Below are 23,350 nucleotides of genomic sequence, written 5' to 3' on the forward strand. Positions count from 1 at the left end.
AAGAGGCCAACTGCACGTCTGTTCACTCACTAAAGTTCACGTTATCGCTTTGTTTTGGAAAAACCTTCTCTTACCATGAAACCGAACATGTGGGTATCATACACAAAACTCTGCCAGGCCCCTCCAGCTGACAGAAAAACTGACGACAGACAGGCTGATAAAAGTGTTTAGGAAAAAAGTGCATCATATTTTGTCAAATACTGAGAAAGAGCTGAACATTAAAAACAACACTCTTATAATAAACATCTGAAATATCTTTTTTTTTTCTCACTAGTGCAACAACAGACTGAATGAAATAAAATAGAAAACATTATTAACCTGCAGGCAATCAAAGCTCTTTAAACACCGAATAATTTTCTGGTCACAGTAGCAGAACAGTTAAGAAGGCAACTTAATGATTGATGCTTGAACACAAACATGCCAACATTATACACACACCGCTCTTTTTTTATAGAAATAAATAGCTGAGTTATCAACTCTATCCTCTTCTTAAATAATTTCCATCTCTATATGACTCTGATGCACATTTAATATAAAGTATCTAATACACAACTGCAATTTCAACACTACTGTTATACATAATATAGTTCTCTATGTTTATCTTTCATTCAACTTTGGAGGGAAAATGCTTACAGAATCAACACCTGTAAACTCCACTGCTTCACCTCAGAAGTAGGACCTTATAATATTATATAACATCAAATGTTCCTCCTTTTTTTCTTGTTTTTTTTCTTCTTGTCATATATATTTTATTAACAAACAGTATGTACAGAGTAGCTCATAGCGAAGGCAGGATTGTCTAAAACTTAAAATTGACAAGTGCTTTGTGTTTTTCTCTATTAAGTCAGCGACGTTTGACACCTTTCCTTCCAAACATCTGAGCAGACAATCAGTACCAGTGTAGGAGAATAATAATAACCATTATGATAATATGCAGTACTGGAAGAACATGAAGAAATGGACATCCACATTTTTACTTGGAACATCACCACTACAATATGCAGCTAAACAGGTCCCCAGAAACCATTTGGACTGTGAAGCAGAGAGCAGTTTAGTTTAATAAATTTAACTAAAAAGCCATCATGACAAACACTTTTTCCAGGAATGTCACTTTAGATAAGATAGAAGATAATGTACTGTAGAAACAGAACTTGTTGATCTGTCACATAAAGGGTAGCCTTGTTTAGTGCGCTGCTCTAAACCTTTGGCAAGCAAAGATGATCACAAGATGTTGTGCCAGATGTGTGGATCATTTATCAACCTGTTTGAAAACACTGTGCAAAGTGAATGTAAGCATCTAGAAGGGTGATTTCAAGGTGATTAGTATTGCACTTTTATATTTTTTAGGGAACTTGAGACAAACAATGCAGAAAATGCATCAAATCCTGATTTCTGGTCCCTGGTCAAAAGAAAAAAAAAAAAAAAAAAAGGTTCACCAATTCTGGATCATTTCACTCTCCAAAATGATCTTTTTTTTTAGACCCTTAGCTCTTGTAAACACTTCTTCAAAAATGTTCAAAAAAAAATGTTTCTGTGCGTTTAAATTTGTGTCCAAGCCAATGCGGCTTAATGGACATCCAGAGGCCTATATTCTTTGACTTGAATCTCCTTCAGAGCCGCATTAGACTCTAAACAACTCCATTCACAGGCTTAGTCATACACATTATTATTCAGTATTGTTTAACGTCATCTGCAGCACAGAGAAGTATTACTGCTGTAAGTATTGCTACTCATACCTCTTGAGAAAACCTACTTGTAGCCACAAATTAACATTTGCATTCTAAGGTAGCACAGAAGACCTGATCCTTTAGATAGAGCTCTGCAAAACAGTAAATGTGACATGTTTTAGGCTGCAGAGTACAGTAAGTGTTTAAGTGCTTGTAAAAACCAGCAGAGGGAGCCAGAGGACGTCAGCTGAAAAGCAGACACGTTGATCAAAAGAGGGCGTTTGCCTTAATGAGCACTATTAAAAGGAATGGCACTGTCTAGTTTGGTATGATATGAAAGACAAATGACATCTGTTTGCAGCTGGAGACCATGTAACAACCGTCTATTGTTCAGTACAAGTTGCTCAAATAAAATTAGAATAGGTTAATTTGAATTTTAAAAAGACGGAAACCCCCCCTGACATGGCCCTTCTCTCTTCATTAATGGCACATTGGAGAAAACACTCACTGCAATGAGGACAGACACAAATGGCACCAGTTGATGTAGAAATGCGTTATGGATCATCCTCCAATCCTTCTTCTCAATAAGAAACATCAGATACTGCATCCTGTTCTCTAAGATGAACAAATGTAGAAGATACTACAACCATAGAAACAGTCGGAGTTTGTGTTGACATGAGGAAGGGGCTAAATGCATATCTGCCGTGCTGTGGCTAGAAGACTGTAAAGGTCTGTGTTACAGAGAGCTCTGTCCTCGCTCTCTCCACTCCGCTTGGAGCTTGTGCAGCATGTTTCTGTTCTGGGTGGAAGCGGTAAGTGTTGAACGATGCCCGGCATATATTAATGCAGGGCAGGCAGGTTGAAAACTGTTTATTCAAGCCTCAGCTGAAAGCATTCGCACAAACATAAAGCTCCATCCTCGAGACTCGTAACCTTGTACTTCTGTTGGAAATTGTATATGCTTTAAAAAGGGCTCCCGCCCACCAGCTACTGGTGTTGAAGGTAGCCTGGAGTAAATGTTAAGCATAACGGAGATGTAGACAGTTAAATACAGCACTGTCACCTGGCTGCAGGCGCGTCAACAGAGAGATCTTGCTTTGTGCAGCAATATTTTCCATTTTAAGGTGAACGCAAAAGAGACGGAGAGAGACAGTTTTGTCAGGTTATTTAAGCCTGTGAATTTAAAAACAGGCCCTTCATGATGTACCATGGTTAGTTCAAATACTAACCTCCTGATGGGGTCATCAGTCTTTGCCAACAATTAGGAGAAAATGACACTCCCCTAAGGGAATATTGAAAGAGTTTTTCAGGTGTAAAGTTTGCACACTGTCCTGTTCTTGGCTCTTCACGGCCTTCTTCTGTCTGTGCTGCAGACGCATTCATCCACATGGGGCGGGCTCGAAAACAGCTGGGTCTTTTTGACTGACAGGAGCCAAGCTGGCGTCTCTCCAAGATAAAAGGTGTTAGCAGAGACTGTCTGCTTTCACATGAAGGATTTTGGAGAAGCCGGGTCTCTTCTTTAGAGCCTGAAAGCAAGAAAAAAAAAAAGTCAGAAAAAAGGACGGAAGTCTCTTTTTCTGTCTTGTGAACATCAGACTGATTTTTTGTTACATTTGCAATCAAAACACTCATTGTCCCTGTCACCTTCCTTCCTTTATGTATTCTTGCATTAGAGGAAAATCTGTACAGTGACTCATGCATGACAGAAAGCTATAAAAACAATGTCAAGGACCAAGCTGCAGCAGGTTAAGGATGTCTCTCTTCATAAGCTTCACCTCTACAGAAATGCCATTAAAAAAATGATTTAACAAGAGAGGCGAGTTTTGGCATTTTTTTCACTGCAAATATAAAGAAGGGAGGGATAAAAATAAACCATGAATGTTTTGCAGCTTTTAGAAAAGTTACCTAACTGCTGTGAGCAACACCACCACCATGAGAGTAATATCCAGGAAGCACACACACTATACTGACTCATAAAACTGAAACATAAATAAATCCTGGGATTTTACAGCGCTCCGCTGTGTGTGTGTGTGTGTGTGTGTGTTAGAATGACCCTAGCCTCTCTCAGTGAGTTAGCCACATAGCATCCACAAACAGCCAACACAGAGACTCGGAAGATTGAGTCACGGTTTAAAATGTGTGTGGTCGGGATAAAAATAGATCCTTCTCATCCTCCGAACAACTATTGGCCGAGCCGTTAGTTATGTGCAAACAATGGTGAAAAACTCGAAGGACATGATGGCTGTAAATAGAGAGTCCAATGGAAAGCCTATGTTAACAGAACTTACTTTTCTCCTAGCCATGACCCTTACAAAATCAACACTGCTCCGAGGGAAGAATTATTCAATGATCAATATCAGTTTTCTTGTTGGGAGGCTGAATGTGCAAAAAGAACCAAGATGGAAATGTCATCCTAATTTTGTTGCTGGAAGTAAAGACATGAGTTCTGAAGGTTTTTACATCATCAAAACTGTTGTTTGAGAAGCATTTTTTCAATTTAAATAAAAAGACTGTTTTGATATTGTTGTAATAACATTATGGGGTTGTGGAAGAGAGGCGTGTTGAGACGTCCAATTGGTGGTAACGGGATAATGGACATTAGTTCAATGTAGCAGCATGCTACTAGAAATGTTATTGAGTTTGTATTTAATTTTGAGTTGTGTTATTGTGGACATGGTTATGGCATGTAGATATCAGAAGTGTGTTTGGGTGCACTGGTAGCCATTGGTCACTGAAGACTGTTAGTGAAGTGTACATTTCTCTAAATGGTAGTGAATAAAGTGGACGTTTAAAACCAATACGACTGTTTCACTGCGTTTGCTAGTAGAATACTTCTGCTTGCCAATGATTCATGTTCCTTTCTTACCTGTCATGTGATGTATGTCAAACTGTTACAGTAGGTGTCCTATGCTAGGTGTGATGTGATGCTCTGGTGTTATTACCTGCAGCTTGTTAACCATTTCATCAAATAATTTCCTAGCTTCAGGGCTGTTAGGGTCCTCAAAGTAGTCCTCTATACCGATCTGGACCACGATGGATTTCAAGTTGCGACAAACACCTGGATCAGAAGAAGGATGTAGGCAGCATATATTTGTAAGTTAAGCGTTAGAATGACCATAGTTTTCTTTTTTAGTCCAACCATTATAAAATAACAGAAGCAATTATACCTAATTGTCTAAATGTAACCTTCAACTGTAATGCTTTAGTAGCCTAGGTAACACAACAGTCTTGAATAGAACTACATGCTTTTTTTATTGTCCAATTTTGTTAATACCTCAAACCTTTGTGTGACAACCTTTGACTATCAAATATAATCATTTAAAATATGTAATGTTCATTTCAGTCTGTTAAACATGAGGAGTTCTCTAGTCCCTGCATCATTCTTTAAACTCACTGTTGAAGTGAAGCAGGGCTTTTGGGGTGACAGGTGTCGAGGTGAGCACCAGCATCTCCAGTCCCTTCAGTCCCTCTCTGCAAACCTCTGCTGCCACCTCCTGGTTGATCTCACTCACATGATCCAACTCCAGCACCTGCAGACGCATGCAATTCCTCGCTAGTGGGATGAGTGAAGATGAGGGGGAGATGCAGAGACGGGGAAAACACATGTGTGAGAGTCAAGATAATAACAAAAAAATGTTACAGAAGAACATGAAGACTCATTTAAAGTTATATCAGAATCAAAACATCATGCGACCTGCCTGTGCCTGTCATAATTTAGTACTTTACAAATTAAGTACAGCGAAAACATCTTGAATGAGGAACTTCTGTTTTGTATCTAATTCAGTTGAAGGAATCTACAAATATTTGTTAGTAGTAATCTTTACCTAAAGAGGCCAGCCCCTGAATGCCACATCCTGCTCCGCCCACACCCAGAGCTCGGAGGTGTGGCCAACATCTTCCAATGGTCTGCAAACATCGGTTACTGAAACGAGCGGGCTGTTGGCTAAAGGAGAAAAAAAAAATCCTTCATTTAATCAACCTGAACCTTGATTTGACAACAGACAGCCTGTTGATGAATTAATCCAAAATCAGAGAGGTACATTAAATGTCTATTACCATGGATGTAGTGGCGCCACCTGTAGGGAGATGATGTCTCTGCAACCTGCACCAAGGGCCCAGATCACCTCCTGGCCGACTGGATCTGTGGCACTCCTAGAGTACAATGTTATTATGTTAAGATAAAATACAAACCCTGTATGTCTACAGCACACAGCTTAGTGTCGTGTGGACTCTTTAGAGCAGTGTAGGTCAAAATAATATTATTTGTGGACTGGTTTACCTGTAGGTAACAGCCTGTAAAGCTCGGCAGTAACAGCTGGCCAGCCAGAGAGAGCGATCAGTCAGCAGGTTGGGGCAGTGAGAAATCTTCAGGATCAGAAGGTTGCTTCCTGTGGCCTTTAACAACGCCTCCAGACCTTCCTCCAGACAGCCACTTAGACGGAAAGTGAAGAGAGATCAGCAGACAGCCAGACAGAGAAGAAGAAGTAGAACTCTTACTCAACTCAGCTTTATTTATAGAGCAGCTTTGCATACATTTTATATAGTTTTGCTGGATTAACAAAGCCAACAATAAAGCCAAACATATCACAGAAAATATACAATCAGTATAAGTGAATATACAAATACAATAGTGTGGAAAAACAAAAATTAGAACTACACATGAGGCTGTACATTCGGAGGCGCCTTAAGAAAACTGCAGGCTGAAAAGAGATGTGTCTCAAGGTTTCTTTATCGCTCAAAAGAAAACGTACACAGGAAGCAGAACATCTATGCATCTGCAGTATAAACTCAAAGCAGCCTTGAACTGTGACATCCTGAGGCTCAGCTCAGAAAAAAACAACAACTTTTACTTCCACGTGTCATGTATAAGGAACTGACAGGATTTTGTACATTATGATCACAATCAAACAGCACAGAAAAAGCTGTGTTAAATATTTGCAAACATGGTTCTGTTGTTTAGGCTGTAGCTTAGTGTACCAGTTTGCATGGTGACCACTAAGCAACAATGATAATCCATACAGTGATAAGTACAGTCAGTAATTCATTTGTCCTTCTCTGCGTGCGTCTCACCGTGTGCTTTTAAGGTAGTCTTCTTTTGTTTCCTTCTTGCCTCGCTGTCTTGGTTTGAGGTTTTGCAGGATGAGCGAGTGTGTCTGAGTGCACCACTGAGACAATATGCTCAGGAACTAAAGGTAAAAATAAAAATCACGTCAGTGAAACCCATATAAAGACAGAGCAAAATACGACGCTATAGCATGCAGTATCTGAATACTGACCTTGGAAGAAATACGAGCGTTCTCCAGCAGCACTCTGGTCCACACAGCAGGGTGTCGAGCCACAAACTTCCAGTCTCTGCAGACCTCAGCGGCTCTCAACAGGGTTTTAGTGTCCAGGTATGTGAAGATACAGAAGAGGGCGGCACGCATCTTCAAGATCTCCGGGCTGATCACCTCGTTGGATTTGGACGGGCTCTTCTCATGGCGGCATGGCTTGTAGACACCATCAGGCCGTCCTGTCGGAAGAAAAACAAAGTTTATGATGGCAAGTCCTATCTTTTAAAAAAACCAACTGCAGGCCAAACAAACTTACAACAAACATACATGCATGTATTTACATTGTACTCTTTGGCTATGCTGGCATGCACAAAACAAAAAGTGCAGACTCCATATACAGCTTCTTAGATGTCAGACCCTTCTATGAAAGTCCTAAACTGTCTATACTTTAGGATTTTTTGGTATTTGATGTGATTGTTGCTGTGTGCTTGATTTGTCTTTTTATGTTGTATAAAACATTAACTCATCGACTTTTTCTTTGCCTTTAATTGAGAGTGGATAGAGTCAGACAAAAGGGAGAGAGAGAGAGAGAGAGAGAGAGAGAGAGAGAGAGAGAGAGAGAGAGAGAGAGAGACAGGCGCCCCACCTGTGAATAACCTTTACCGAGATAAGCATTATAGAAGCTAATGGGGTTTTTTTTTCTAATAAAACTTAAATGTATGTAACAAGATTCATTTGATTTCTGGCATTAAATACATTGAATAAAAAAAAAGTGCACGTTAGATTTTCTATCACATGGTGGCGCCAATCTTCAGCAAGACACTAAAACAGATTTTATTCTCCATATGTTCATCTTTTTATTCTCTCTATAGAAATCTATTGGCTGGTACTGTGTGTCCAATCCCAGCCTGTCTTCTAGCTCACAGAGTCATTGCTCCTACATGACTCATTACATGTTTGGCCTTCGAAGGAGTCTGCTTGAAACCATCAGGGCTATGAACCACAACGTACACTCTTGCTCTCTGTTCCTTTCTCTCTCTCTCTCTCTCTCTCTCTCTCTCTCTCACACACACACACACACACACACTCTCTCTCTCTCTCTCTCTCTCTCTCTCTCTCTCTTTCACACACTCAAAACTGCCAAACGAACTAAAAACAACCGAACTGTGTGCGACATGCTGAGAAAATACAAGTGTTCTTGTAGATATACAGTCTACCATCTGATGAAAGCTGGCACAGACTCTCTCCCGATAAGGAGAACTACGTCAGAGCAGCAGCATGCCAATAACATGTCGAGCGTTACGTGAGAGAAATCTTTGAGTTAATGGGGCAGTCAGAGCAGTTTGTACACATTTGTCACACGGCTCTGGCCCAGTTTTACTCCCTCACTGACAGCCTCAGTCCACCTGTTTTATAGTAGAAAGCCGACAGCAGGAGGAGAGAGATGGGGGGCAGCAGCAGCGTGAGTTTGAGGATCTTGGCAGGGTGGGGAGTGAACAGAGAGATGTACAATCTGTGGTGGATCTGGAGAAATGTGCGGGCATGATTGACTGTCTGACTTGGCTCACTCGTAGATACAAAGGACTGAGATGCTACAGCAAGAACACCCTGGAATACAAAGTAAACATAGTGCAGGCCCCTCATAAAAAGCTCTTTTTTAATGATACTTTTAATGACCGGAAGCCACATCAGTCATATCAGACTGCATGCTGACTTAGTGACTTAAGACTTAAGTATATACACCATGGATGTCACATTTTATTGACCAATGGGCCTAGTATTGGTCACACATATTGGTATCAGGTCAATGGATGAATTTGTTTTAAAGAACTTGCAGAATGCAATATATTTTTACTTATTTTAGTCTGTTTCCTTGTATATGTATTGTAAATGTACTTTTTTATAATACAGTTATTGGTTTTAGAAAGCAGATATCTGGGGACCTATGCTTAGTCATATATTTGCATAACTGGTGCACAATCCATCAAGACTACTCTATTTTCAGTACAGCTATTTACTATATTAGCAGCCATATCAGTAATCTGTAAATATTCCCCTCTTTACAAAATCTTTTCCGGCATTGAACCCAAAAATGTCATATCTGTTGGGCTCTTAACTTCCTAAGTTCGTCTTATATCTGATAGTTTGTTTGAAGTGAGAACAAGCCCAAGTTACCTCCATGGTCTTTGACATGAGGTGGCAGGCTGCAGTATTATTAAAATGTGTTTTTAAAGCTTAACACTTAAAAACTCATCTTCATAAAAACTGTGTATTTAAAACTTTCAAATACTAATTTCTTCTGCATCTATCACTCTCAGTGAACATCACGCAGACTGCGCTACTTCCGACTTTAAGTCATCATTCACGGAATCTTGTCATTGTTGTGTCAGACAGCTCCGTTAACATAACAGCAACTTGTTACTCACTCTGACCCAGATCCCATCAATCCCTGGTCTCATAGGACCATTTGAAGACCAAATCATGGCCCCACGGTGTCTTTGATTGGGCTCAGAGTGTGACAGTGTGTATGTTCTTAGGAATAAAACATACCTGTATTGGGACGATATCCTGCCCTGCCTTGCTGAGGATACGGAGGTGCCGACTGCTGCACTTCAGCCACAGCTCTCCTCTCTTGCTCCCACATCTCCACCTCGGACTCAGTGGTCCTGGAGCCCACGTCCGACACGTCTCCCTCCTCTCCTTCGGTGCTGTTCCTGTAAGGTCGCCGCTGCCAGTTCTGGATAGCCTGTTTACGAAGACCCCAGTTTCTTGATCCGCCACATCCTGGGGAGCGTTCGTAGCCCCCCTCACCAAGCCGGCACTGCATGTGGTAGTACTGAGCCTCAGGACACTCCTCCATGGGATGCATCTCCACGCTGTCACTGTCATATCCTCCAGAGCCCTGGGAGACTGACTTGATCCTCCCTGAGGCTCTGCAGCGCAACAAAGAGAAAGCAGATGTGATGATTGTGTTATAGCTACCGTAAATTCCGGACTATAAGCCGCTACTTTTTTCTCACACTTCGAGCACTGCGGCTTCTACTCCGGTGCGGCTAATGCATGGATTTTTTATGGGGGACAATGAGCTTCTGCCGCAAAAACATTTGACTTCGTCACGTCGGATCTTAATATCAGTCATTTTGCGCTTCATGCACGCACCCTCATCATGGAAAACACACGGAGAAATACATATGATGTAGCTTTCAAGTTAAAGGCGATCGACCTGGCTGTCAAAGAAGCTAACAGAGCTGCTGCACGTTAAGATGACACTGACAGAAACAACAGAGACTGAGGAAGTGAGTAATGAAGTCATTCTGAGGCAGTGAATGGATGGACTTTTTCTTGTGAAATATATTACGGTCATCTTTTTCATCAGCCGTGTTACAGACACCGTCGGCTAGGCTTCGTATTGTAACGGTTCATGTTGTAAAGTCAGTAGTTGATAATGTGTTCATAATTCCGATTATGTGGAGAGTCAGTGAATGCACCAGCGAGAACGTGTTGAGTGGCTGTATGAGAGAACGCTGGGGGAGAGAGTTGGATTGTTACAGCAAGTTATGGTTTTGTTCTCCGCTGTAAACGGCGTGGTCACGGCCGACAGTGATCGGGTTATTAAAAGTTATTATTTGAACGCTCTCGTCGTCCTTTAACGTCCGTACGGACGCTACAGTATTTGCGGATGTTACCGGTAGCCTACGTCTGTGTAAATAGCTCTTGTTATAGCGTGGACACCTGCGGCTTATAATCAAGTGCGGCTTATATATGTACAAATACATTTATTTACTTATTTTTAGCCGGTGCGGCTTATATCCAGGTGCGCTCAATAGTACGGAATTTACGGTATATTAAACAATGCAAACATAAGCTCTCGAAAAACGTCTTTCTCGGAGTAAAAAGAGAAGATCCATACCACTTGTATGACTGTTTGTTGAAAATGAGTCTACAGCAGGTAAGCTACGGTAAGCTCTGACCAAACCCAGCAATATAAATGTACCTTTAAGTGTAAAATTGACATGATGTGGTTTTACATGGAGTTACACAGAGGTACTGTAAATCTACATGGAACTCAGCATCCAGCAAAACCACCACAAAATAATCCAGGCAAATGTACTCTTGTGTTTTTACTCATTTCTTAATGGATCAAATTAACAAGAACAACAGGCCAAAAGTGATCTTTAAAGTCAGGGCATGGTGTATTTTTCTATTGGCAAACACAATACAGGGAAGGATTTTTCACAAAAAGGGGGCGTGGCCGATCTGATTGACGGTCAGTTTTGTTGTAGCTGGTTGCCAAGTGGCCTAAGGTTTACTTCAGCGCCGGCTCTTTGCCGGTTTCTAACTTGACTGAAAGTAATGCAGCATATGCAATATGGCGACCACCATCAATGGGCTTCAAAACCCTGCTATAAGAAACCACTGGATGACATCACTGACGCTGCATCCATGTTTATCCAGTCAATGGTAGCCCCATGGCAATGTTCAGCAATTTTCTTGCTTTAAAACCTCCAGTGAAGCATCTCCTTGCTTTTATTGTCTGATTATTTGTCTCCTCAGCACAGAAAACATCTTTCAGGTCCACTTGAAAAAACAGCAGTACTGTATGTCTATTTAATTTGATTTAAGTGGGAGCACTGACACCCACAACAAACTGCTGCACTACAGCGAGTGTATCACTGAAGAAAGGCAGCTTTTTTTTTTTTTTTACATCGATATTGCTACAGAACTTAAAAATAACCTCCCAGTTACAAATCTCTGCCTCTCTTAAACTAGGGCATTTTTCTTTCCTGTTCTCCATTTCTTCCTCATCAGCTCTCCCTCCTCTTTCTCCCAAAGAAACATGACGAGTGGAAGCCTTTGCATTCATCATGTAAGAAAATAAAAGTCTCACAGGCAGTGCTGCAGGTACCATTTATCATTGCTTAGCAGGGAAAGGGATACACAAAGGATGAGATGCAGCACAACGTATATGAAATGAGATTATGTTAAACAAAAACTGTTTTTCTTAATCATCTAAACTAGGTCACAGACAAAACTGGGACTCTTTACAGTGTGGAGACCTCGTACAGCAGTAACCTACTGAACCTGCTTTAATGTTTGTCATCATTAAATCCCTGACAAGATGTAATGATGTGATTTGATCAACATCATAGGAGCAGAGCTAATTAAAAACTGCTTAACTGATTAGTGTTTCAGTGAAGAGGGAGAATGCAGAGTCGCTCCAAAGGGAAAATGAAACAACACTGTGTTTGGTCGGAGTTCCCGAAGTGCGAGTCAGTATAAACATTTGGCTTTAGACTGTGTGTCATTATTCTTGTTTAACTCTAAACAGGAAATACTTCAATGAATGAATGAATATGAATGTATAGCAGGACAGGAGCCTAATCAAAGCCCAAAAAAAAAGCTCCTAAAGTGTTTTGTTTTTTTGGGGGTTGTGTGTGTGTGTGTGTGTGTTTGGGGGGGGGGGGATTAGACTAGAAATGACAAATCATGATGTCAATTATTATGAATAACTCACACTTGAGATTATGACCTCAACTACATAATGTTATTAAAATATGTTGCTCCCCGATGGAGAGCTATCAATAACTAAATGACAGATGGCTTGAAAAGGTCACTGTGCAAATTTGTGCTTTTGCCATCTGCGATTCAACAGGGAAGGCCTGACAGGTTTTGTGTGTCGTCATGTTTAGGAAACACATTCACATACCAACTGGAAGTGATGGCGGGGTTGATCAGAGTTTGATGGCTCATCTGTGTGTCTGAAATCTCCGACAGAGAGACCCAGAAATACTTCAATCACACCTCATGAGGAGGGACGGCAAGTCTGAAACTCACTGCTGCTGATTGGAGTCTGACTAAAAACTGGGATCTCCTCTATTACGTGTTACAGTTTCCAACCCCGCAATACACATGACTCTCTTGATGAGGATGTCTAAGTATAAAGAAGTGTGCAAGGAGAAACCACCTACTATTAAAGTTTAACTTCAATAGTACTGCAGGCCTGCAACTAATAATTAATCATTCGTGAATCAGTTGTTTAGTAAAGAAAAATCATAAATAGTAAGAAATGGTGATCCTAGGTCCACAGAGTCCAGTGAACCTTTATCCACCTAGAAGCCTATGAACAAAATATCCTCCATGGGGCGGCTGTGATTCAGTTGGTAGAGTCGGTCGTCTCCTAATCAGAAGGTTAGGGGTTACATGTCCCACGTGTCCTTGGGCAAGACGCTTAAACTCAAGTTGCTCCCGCTGCTTCTTCTGAGTCGTATGAATGGACTTAGATACCCCTGATGATCATCAGAGTCCTCTGCAATCAGCGTGTGAATGTGTAGGTGTCGTCAGAAGACTAGACAAGCGCTAAACCAGTTCAAGTCTGTTTACATACATCAATGAAAAATAAGACTAGACCACATTACAGTAGGATCATATAAACTTCATTTTTCAGTCTAGTATTATGATTATTGTTTTCGCAGAAAGTTGTGTGCAGCTACCTTTCTAACACTGGTGTATGAATGTACCAGAACCATCTAATCTCGCGTGAAGTGAATATCTCACTTTGTATTCTCAGCTAGCCTTAGAACACAAAAATGCCTTAAGTCAAACGGGGGGTTACCCTGGCCCCTTTGTCTATTTTTATTGAGTTTTCTAGGGTGCTATTATCAAACCATACCCAAAAATAAGACCTGCTCTTTATGTGAAGTGTCTTGAGATAGCATCTGCCATGATTTAGTGTTACACAAATGAAGATTGATGATGATGATGGAGGCTCAGTGCGGCTTTGATTTATAGTACTTTCCCATAGCAGAGAGTGTAAGTGTTTACTACAAATGCTCTCAAAAGGCTAGGAAAAAAATTCCTTCTCATAAGAAGTAAATGATTCCTAATGAAACCTCATGAACTGTGGCAGTTATGAGCTGGTAAAATCTTCTTTTCCTTTCTGGGTGGTACCACCTGTACCATAATAAACCGCTTTATGACACGTTGGTGGTGTGGATGTATTCCTAAGTCGTGAAACCATTCGTGCATGCTAAAGAGGAGAAACAGTGTGTTAACTTACCCCGTGCTGGGGGACGACCGTCGCTCTGACACTTGGTACATGCCTCTGGTGCTCCCAGAGAGGCTGGAGTTCCTCTGGACAGACACAGAAAAATGAAAACGTTACTCAGTGCCCCAACGAGTCATTAAACACAATGATGCTCTTTTTGCTCCTATTATATAGTTTATGTGAGATTGAGTTATCACGAGTAAGCTCCTGAGGAGTCATATGAGACATTTTGTAGACTATATTAAAAAGAATACGCTCTCAACTGCAGCATGAGATTCATTTCAAGTGTCACACTAAGTTAGCTCTGCTATAAAAATGAAATGGGTACAGAAGGCTGCTAAAGAAGTCCCCACTGAACACAGAAAACTCAAAGGAGTAAATCAAAAGCTAGTGTTGGTCTTTATGGTGAGCTTTAATATGTGGGCTTCAAACCCAGCTTTGAAAGCTGACATGTTAATCAAATAATCAAGAATCAGAAAACAACACAACAGATCCTCCAATCAATCAAACACTTTCTGTTTTGTTTTATTTAGAACGTCTGACGTCATGAGACTGAACTTTAACACTGATGTTGAAGAGAGTATTTTCATGAGGTTATTTTGGTGCAAAAGCATAAATCATTAAAAAAGAGAACGTAGTGTACTCCTTCCATTGCATGATTTATTTAAGAAAACAGTTTTTGTTGTAGTCATTTTGTATCTTATAGGAACTGTATGTAAGGTATGTAAATATAAATGCATGTTCACACACTGCTATAGAGTGGATTGGAGTCCATCCATCAATCCATCCTTCAAATAACACAAGTTTAATTATGCTCCCCTTTATTCAGTTTGATACTGTCCTGAAATATTAAGTAGAGAAAAGAAAATCAGGAATTCTTTAACTAAAAAACTTTAAATGAAATGCTGTTGATTTAAGCCGTTACATTACAAATGGTCATCTGATGCAACCACAATTTCATTGAAATATTTTCCTATCAAATCAGAGAGAGACATTGACTTCCTCCTACACTGCGATGTTAATATTGTTAAATATTGTGTTGTCTGATTTGTTCACTTTGTTTTCATTTGGATTGTACACTGAGGTTGTCCTGGTATGTGTTGTCTTGTGTGTGCTCCTGCAGCCAAACAAATGTCCCCTTGTTGGACAGTAAGGAATGTGAATCTGAAAGAAAATGGATTCACTGTCCTTAGGACAAAGATGTATTTTATCATTTTTTATACAGGTGAAAACGTTTGGCTGACAGAGATGCTTCAGCTGTGTTAGGATTAGGAATCATCCACCTGGGAAAAATACATCAATGACAAACGTCCTGGAAACATTTTATACTCTCCCTCTGAAACACCCCAAACTCGTATCCTATTTTCTACTACCTAGCATATTTGATTGTAGCGCTAAAAGCAGGTGAGCATTTTCTCGTGCACTTGGTTGTGATTGTGCAGCCTGCTCTCTCTCTCTCTGTTTGCCTGAGAGCAAAATCCCAGAGTCACTCTTTTATATAACACTCAAAGCTGTCTGTGCACTCAAGTGTGCTGTGTGTAGTGTTTGTAAGAGTGTGTAAAGAGGTGTGTGTGTGTGTGTGTGTGTGTGTGAAGCAGTGCCAGGTGGGACTCTGTGTACAAGCCTGGCGATGTGCCACTGAGGGAACATTTGCATAAACACAGGCACTGTCACTCCACTCTCTCTCTCTCTGTGTTCTGCTTCTCCTCACACAGCTTGTTTCTGGCCCGGTGCCATAGGAAATAGAAGGAGCTGTCATCAAACATGCACTCCGAAAAATTTCAGGGCCGTCTGACCCTGCAATCTTCCAAAGTTGTTGTCCACACTTGGCCCTGACAGCGTTAAGTTAAGTTCTCCCTATCAGATTGGGCGCGCGCGGGGGGGGGGGGGGGGGGGGGGGGGGGCTAAGAATGAAGTTGACTTACAGTTGACTGTTTATGTTTACTCATTCATCTCACCTGTAAATTATGGGAAGTTTTAAGGAGATTTGTGAATGATTAAAAACACCCATGTCTCTCACTACTGGTCAGGCCTCAGTTTAAGTAGGACAGAGGGTTAAATTGAATGAATAAGATGCATTCAATAGCGGGTAAATCTCCACTTTTGTGACCTGAGTTTGGCCTTAAACCAACCTCACTGATTCTCATATTCTTCTTCTTGTCGCCTCTCTGTTAAAATCCCCAAATGTTATGCCCCACTGTGTTGGATACAAAGCTATCTTCACCTTGCTCTCCCTGTGTAGAAATGCATTAGTCTCAGCTGTGATTGAACTAGAGTGTGAGCAGGAAATAAGTCATCCATCCTTTCCTTCGCTGTCAGTCCTAAAATACCTCTGTGGCTCTGAAACCCGTCTCCTAGGAGACGAGGGCGACCTCTCTGATGCAGGGACAGAGAAACGGAGAAAGGGAGGTCGCGAGGGCGTGTGCTTGGACGGGTGATATCTCTGGGCTTCCCTTGACAGTGTAAGAAGGTGCCAACCAGTCTGTGACTCCACACATGTACTTGTCAAGTAGATTATTCACAGTCCTGCACACAAACATGAAACTCACTGACGGTTGGATCCAGAGAGAGGACGTGTAAAATTAGGCAGCAGGTCAATCTCAGGCCAAACAGCCCTGTCATATAGCTAAAGAAAGAAGAAACACCGTGTTCCCTATCAACTGTGAATCAGACTTACAGCAGCATTACACATGAGCACTTAAATGAAACACTGTACTGTGATATTACATAAAGGGACGAAGTCGAGTATATCAACCATATCTCTGACTATACATGATCTGATGAAGACATAAACGTTAAAAACCTCAAACGCTGTCAGAAAAATAGAAACAGCTCATTTATCTCCGGCAGAAGTGTTTCATTTTGGAGCAAGAACCAGTTACCATGGCAGCACAAAAATGTGTGCAACTAAACAGGTCGCCTTTTTTTCTTTCTTTCTTTTTTTTTTAGAGGTGTTTGATCATTTGAATAAGGGACATTTTTAAGAGAAGAAAGTGTTTGATTATACGGGTTTTTTATATGTTGTGCAAAATGAAAACGCAGGGTGAGAAAACGCAACAATGAGAGCTACAGAGAGCTGAATAAAAAGAGCTGGTCTCCTGCAGGAGTGATTATGCTAAAAGCAAAGCTATATTTTAAGTCATAACTCAATATCAAACAATTGTATATGTAGTCAATATTTTTTAAATACTTTTGGTCTGGGACTTACTTTGGAGCACATTGATGTAAATGTTAAATGATAGACTACAGCTTGAGAGTGTTTGGGAGACACTCTTCATTTTTCACAGTGTATCTAGTCAAAGTTTGGTAAAGAAAAAAGTAGACTGAGCTGCAAGAAGCCTGTCGGCACCTGTTTGTACGATCACACTTAAAGCTGTTCATTTGCCCTTACTGACGTTGTTTCCTCCTCCCTTGATCCTTGCTTGTGTCCTTACTCTCGGTTTTTCGTCACTTTGGACAAAAACATCAGCTTATCATCATCATTCGATTTTGAGGTAATAGCTGTTAATCGAAATTTGCCTGTGTGACATACCGTTAATGTCTGTGACAGTTAATGAACTTCAGCCGGGTTGAGAGGAGCAGACTTGTTGTCTCGGGGTTCTTTATGTACATTAAGGGGTTGACCCGTGGTGCTTTACAGGAACATTACTCAATAAAATCAATGCCTATGCACTATTCAAAAGCTAAGAGCTGCCATGCAAACAACTGTCTCTGAAAATTCTCAGTGGAATCATGTGTGGTGAAATAACAGTTAAACTCATAATGTGATGAAATTGCCATACACAAATAAAATTTGAAGTTTCATTTTGAAAAATAAAAGTAAAAATTAAGATCTGAAACAACGTGTTATTACAACGTCTTGAATGATCAGGCTTTGAGATGTCAGGATGATTTTACCTTTTAAAAAGTATTTGTATAAGAATGGATATCTTTATGTAATCAGGTAAATCACTATTTTTTTGTTTCCCTGATTCCTGACAGTCTGAAAACAACAAATGCCTTCATTATTACTAACATAGACAAGTGGAATCTGAAAACAAAAACATAGATGACACATTGCATTAAGCGTATCCTAACCTGGCGCCCGTTCACCTTATTGGCCTGGAGGCTGCAGCGACCCAGGCTCCCGTTGGGTGTGGTTCCACAGCTGCTGATGATCTGCAGCTGTTTTTCTGCACGGTCCGCTCGGTCCAGCAGCTCTTCAATGAACTGCTGCAGACGCACCTTGGCATTTGCCTCACGTGCCGCTGTCTCCTGGAGGAACTGGTCGATCTGTGCGACTTCCCTGAGGACAAAGAGAGCGAGTTGACAATGTTAAATCTGCAGCAATCTGTCTCATAGCTCTATGTAAATCTGCTTGATCAGGAGGGAATACTGCAGAGGTATTGCAACCTGTTTCTGGCTGGCACGTGAAACTTAAACTGCTGTGTAATTAAAAAATAGTCTGCAGGACAACCTCTCACTACAAACACCAGCTGCCCTCCTGCCCTTTATGCACAGACACTAGACACTTTGTGACATAGATAAATATACTTAACAAACTCAAACGCAGAGAGAGCGAGCAGGAATAGTGGGAGAGAGAGAGAGAGAGAGAGAGAGAGAGAGAGAGAGAGAGAGATAGTGATAGAGAGAGAGATAGTGATAGATAGAGAGAGAGAGAGAGAGAGAGAGAGAGAGAGAGCAGCTGGATACTTAGGCTGCCTCAGACCCATCTGGACTAAGTTTAAGAGGACAGTGTCTTATTCACATACAGAGGAAAACAAACCATGGAGTCAGACTGTGTTAGCACGCCTGCAGCCTGTTCAGCATGCTGAGTACTTGTAGCCTTCACTGCAGGATTTATAACCTATCATTATTGTCCGATCGAAAAATGGTTGCATCGCAGTCTGTTAAATCACACCAACATGACAGACTTAACTGTAAACGACTGTTTCCTTTAAGTTAATGCCACCTGTTTCCTCATAAAGCCTGCATTGTTCAAACCTGCAATAAAAAAATAAAGAAAATGTTCCTCCACTTGGGGGCAGCAGAAACAATTTATGAGCACATTTTATGTTTCAGTTGTGGACATGAGTACACACCAGCTTTTAAGTTGATATGCTGCTCTTGTCAGCAAACACGTGTTCATCACACCTTCGGCGTACACAGAGATATGTACATTGTGAAGAAGGTTAGAAAAGCTTCCTGCATCAACCAACAATTAGCTGACCAGAGCAGTGAGAGGGAAGCTAAACAATGAGTTGAGACCTACTCCAACAATATCTCTTAAAGCTGCCTCATGTCAAAATCACCAGAAAAATCACAAAGGCAACAAGCACTCCATACTAATGTCATGTTCTAAACCCTACTGATCTCCCCTCACCAGGAACACATAAAGCCCCTATGACTTTGAAGATGGAGGACTTTAAAACCCACTGAAGCTCCTGCTTTTTTAGTTACCAGAGCCTTCTATCAATTGCATCCATGCACGTTTGTTGTTGTTTTGAATGCACATCTTTTTTGCACATTACCTTTAGTATTTTTATAATGTACTTTATAATATACTCTTTGCACCTTTGCTCGGAGAGAAAAAGTCCATAAGTATCTTGTCTTTGGGCATGCATGTGGCAACATTGACATAAAGTTGACTATGACTCATCGGCCTTGCGATTCTGCAATGTACAATCATTATCATTATGGATAAGACTTTCGCTTTATTTTTAAATAAACCATGAGTCAATTAGATTGAAAAAGTCAGTGAGATAATTAGTGAGGCTGAACCAAAACAAGCAGCAGGCCATAATTATCATGAGATAAAGAGGCTAAAAACATCTCAGATGTTTTTTTGTTTTTTTTAACTACCTCATGTCAGGAAAGAGTGAAAAATTATCCATCATTATCTGAGTCCTAGGTCACATCCGCAGCAGCTTCAACATCTGCATTCGTGGTCCAACCAACGGTTCAAACTCCCCAGATATGCATGGAATGACATGCAAAGTGTTAAAGCAGCAGATCCCGACATTTAAGATGCCTTAACCAGTTTTTGCTTGATGCAGATGAGAAAACGCATTCCAGATCTCTTTTTACTGAACCATGTGTTTCTGTCTCCAGTTGGGCCTCCTTCGGTCCCCAGAGCGTGTTTGTCTTAGTGTGTGTCCTTCTTAACAGCCTGAGCCTCGACTGTCCAAACAACACAGCCAGGAGAGCTTAACAGGATAACGCAGACATCTGACCTTGAAAAAGGAACCATTAAAAGGATCAGACTGACACAGCAGACAGGACATGGGGACATCATGAGTGCCTTCAGTTGAAATAGGTTTCTGCTCATGATTAAAAAAAAAAAAACAAGCAACTCAACTTAGAATGGAAACCTGTTTGCCCAATTTGAGTCAAAAATCAACAGCTACTACTAACTATAATACAAAGTTGTTCAGAAACAGTAACAGCACACAGTGGATTCTTAAAACGGGGACACTCAGAGATAAGAATAGTTCAGAGTCTGACACAGTTCACTTGTCTTATCTTCAGGCAGTAGATGACAAAAATATGAGTCCAGAATTAGTCCGGGAGTTTGACCTTTAGGGAGAAATGAAAACAGATGAGCCATTCATTCTGTGAGTAAACAACCAACGAATCTCTAAATGAATGCATTTATAGTAACCACAACTAATCTTATGTAACTAGTCCTCAATGATAAGGCTCTTTCTATTTGTTCTTATTTTGAATTCACGTTTATCTTCTTTTTTTCTTGATATGATGGGGTGTATTACGAGACTGAAAGATTAAAAACGAAAGGCTTCCTGTTCTCTTACATCTGAAGAGAAATTAGAGATCTCAGCATCTGTAAACACTACAGAAAGATGGCGTCAACAAGGCTCATTCACAATTTATTCATATACTATGTAGTACTTTGCAACGATAGAATTAGGCGACACTTTTACTTTCAAAGTCATTTTATAATCTTTGAGAAAATGTTAGCACCGAGATGAGTTTTTTTCTTCTTTTGTTGTGACTACGAAGTGACAGACGTCACGATCATATCCGAGTTGATCTGTTGGCACAAAACTAAAGTAGGCAGAAGTATTGGACAAAATAGCTGATTTTATTGGTGCAAGAGGTCACAGTTTGGAGATATTCTTTTTCAATGTTCAACTTCTCTAATTTTTCCGTAAATGATTCCACGGACCCCGAAGCTGTTTCTGTAACTAAACTGTACTTTTTTTAATGTGGTATACAAATAAACTTGACTTGACTCTATGTTTGTCTCGCTGATCCGTCTCTCCTGTTTTTGTGTTGAAAGGCCTAAACACCCCTCATGCCACTCTCCATCACATCCCATGTTTCATGATTTCCTTTCTTCGCTCTTACTGTAATGTTCAATGCTTAACACTTTGGTCAGCTATTGCTCTTTTTGAATGTGCTTTACAAATACATTAAATTCATAGATCACATATATTCTCTTTGTGTATACCAACTCCTGAGGGACATGTCTTCCTCCTAACTGCCAAAATCATGCAGAGTTGTATGAATGTGAAGGAGGACAGATGCTGGAATTAAAGGCTCTTGTCAAAATGACATGCATTAACAAACATGCTGTACAGATCAAATCACTGAGTCATCCTACTGTAACAAATGCATCTCATTACTGTGAACAATTAATGAGCCCACGTATCATTTATTTGGATTAAACAAGTGGAGCTGTACCTAATGTTATGCATCATGAATTAGCCTCAAGCTAAAGTTTTGCTCTCATTATTCAAAATGACAGAACAATGACTGAGCACTGTTTTACCTTCAGCCTCCAGTAATAATAATAATAATAATAATAAACAGCTCTCTCACAGCTGCTCTCATCGAGTGTGATGCACTGTGCACAAGTAAAATTACATTTTTGCATCCAAATTGTCATGCATCTGTAATTTGTGAAATGTTATCTGTATCAGATTTGAAGTTGTTTCTCGAGACAGATACATCAATCCCATGAGGAGGAATGTGCTGGAATCAGCACATAAAGACTTCCCTCTTTTTTTCCCCCTGTGTTAGCAAGAAGTGCACCAAATGCACCAGAGCACCTGGCAAGCTAACCATACTTCCTCAAGGAAGGGAATCAAGAGTTGGATTGGAAGATGGATGTTAGAGGATGGTTAGGGAGGGGGGAAAGAGAAAAAAAACACGCTGTACCAGATCCCAGTGGGCGTGCAAGGAGAAAGGGAAAGACCAGAGATGAACAGGAGAGATGGAAACGGAGGACTGAAGCTTCGGGGAAAAACACTGGAGGAGAAAATAGGCACAAAGGCTGTGTGGAGAAAACACTGCAGAGACTAGAGCAACAGCTAGCAAACAGGAATCTGCAGTCATGTGGAAGCAGAAAGCACAGGAGGTTCCACAGTGGGGGGGGGGGGGGGGGGGAATGGGATGTGGCTGCTTCCGATTGTCAATCCTAATTTTAACACATGTACAGACCTCTCTCCAGCAGTGTGACTCACTCTTCGACACCTTGGAAACAAAGCCTCAAGGTGGCATGTTTATCCAGACTCAAAAGGGGAGCTGGGGGTAAAAAAAAAAAGCACAGCACCATCCTTTCTGAGTGAGAAACATGCAGGCCATTAGTCTGGAGCATGATTCAGAGAAAATGACTCGTTGGTGCGTCCACGCTGTATTGACTCAGTCCACAGAACACAGAGTCATTCACCTCGGCGAGGGGAAGCTACATACTGTATATGTGACTCTGGTGATCAGTGTTTACTGATGCTGGCACAGAGGTTCTCCTCCTCTCTGTCTATGTTTCTAGCTCAAACGCACCCACTTCTCAGATACAGCTTTAAAATCATGCATACAGGTTGCTATGATAGAGCTCAGAATTCAAATGCAACCCTCTTGTTAAAGCAAACGACTGATAGCAATAGTTCAACAATTCTGGTCAAACTTATGAAGAGTTATTTGAGAAGATTGATCACTTTTACAGTATATCTGTGCATTGAATGTACACATTTAGATAAGGTAATAAGTATTTCAACAATCCTGAGCTGACCATGCAGAGTGAAACTCTGGAGCCTTCTTTCTTTAGGAGTAGGTGGAGACCAAAACTGAGCTAAAAGTAATACGTCTTTGTCTTTCGATTACCCGGCGTCCAAGGGAACATCTTGAGATGACTGAAATGTTGCTCTGTAACGGATGATGGATGTTTAAGAAGCTATTGCAAGGCTAGTCGACCATATAATTATGATAGTCCAGTGTTTTTACTTTGTTATTAATGCCTCAAGTTGGTCAATTAATAAAATAATATATCAGACAAAGGGTTAAATATGAATAATAAAGAGATCACCATTCAGGGTTTCCATCCTCTGTCGGCTGCCTTCACTTCACCGCTATAGCTGCACTCTGGG

The 23,350-nt window shown here is 40.8% G+C and overlaps 1 protein-coding gene across 2 annotated transcripts in view; it reads right to left on the bottom strand.

Moving 5' to 3' along the window:
• Nucleotides 1-1,533: 1,533 nt before the first annotated feature.
• fbxo41 (F-box protein 41) overlaps nt 1,534-23,350 on the bottom strand; it is a 44,896-nt gene continuing 23,079 nt past the window's right edge. The window contains exons 4-14 of one of the 2 annotated variants that reach the window (XM_079337511.1): nt 18,063-18,270; nt 13,998-14,071; nt 9,491-9,873; nt 6,944-7,179; nt 6,738-6,853; nt 5,947-6,099; nt 5,724-5,819; nt 5,492-5,610; nt 5,062-5,220; nt 4,610-4,725; nt 1,534-3,193 (exon numbers count right to left, since the gene is read on the bottom strand). In XM_079337511.1, the coding sequence (XP_079193637.1) occupies nt 3,131-3,193; nt 4,610-4,725; nt 5,062-5,220; nt 5,492-5,610; nt 5,724-5,819; nt 5,947-6,099; nt 6,738-6,853; nt 6,944-7,179; nt 9,491-9,873; nt 13,998-14,071; nt 18,063-18,270 (1,723 nt within the window). In that variant the 3' untranslated portion in view covers nt 1,534-3,130. The remainder of the gene's footprint in view (nt 3,194-4,609; nt 4,726-5,061; nt 5,221-5,491; nt 5,611-5,723; nt 5,820-5,946; nt 6,100-6,737; nt 6,854-6,943; nt 7,180-9,490; nt 9,874-13,997; nt 14,072-18,062; nt 18,271-23,350) is intronic. The other variant, XM_079337512.1, reaches the window with a different exon arrangement.

The sequence above is a fragment of the Symphodus melops genome (assembly GCF_947650265.1).
Source record: "Symphodus melops genome assembly, chromosome: 2".
Lineage (NCBI taxonomy): Eukaryota > Metazoa > Chordata > Actinopteri > Labriformes > Labridae > Symphodus > Symphodus melops.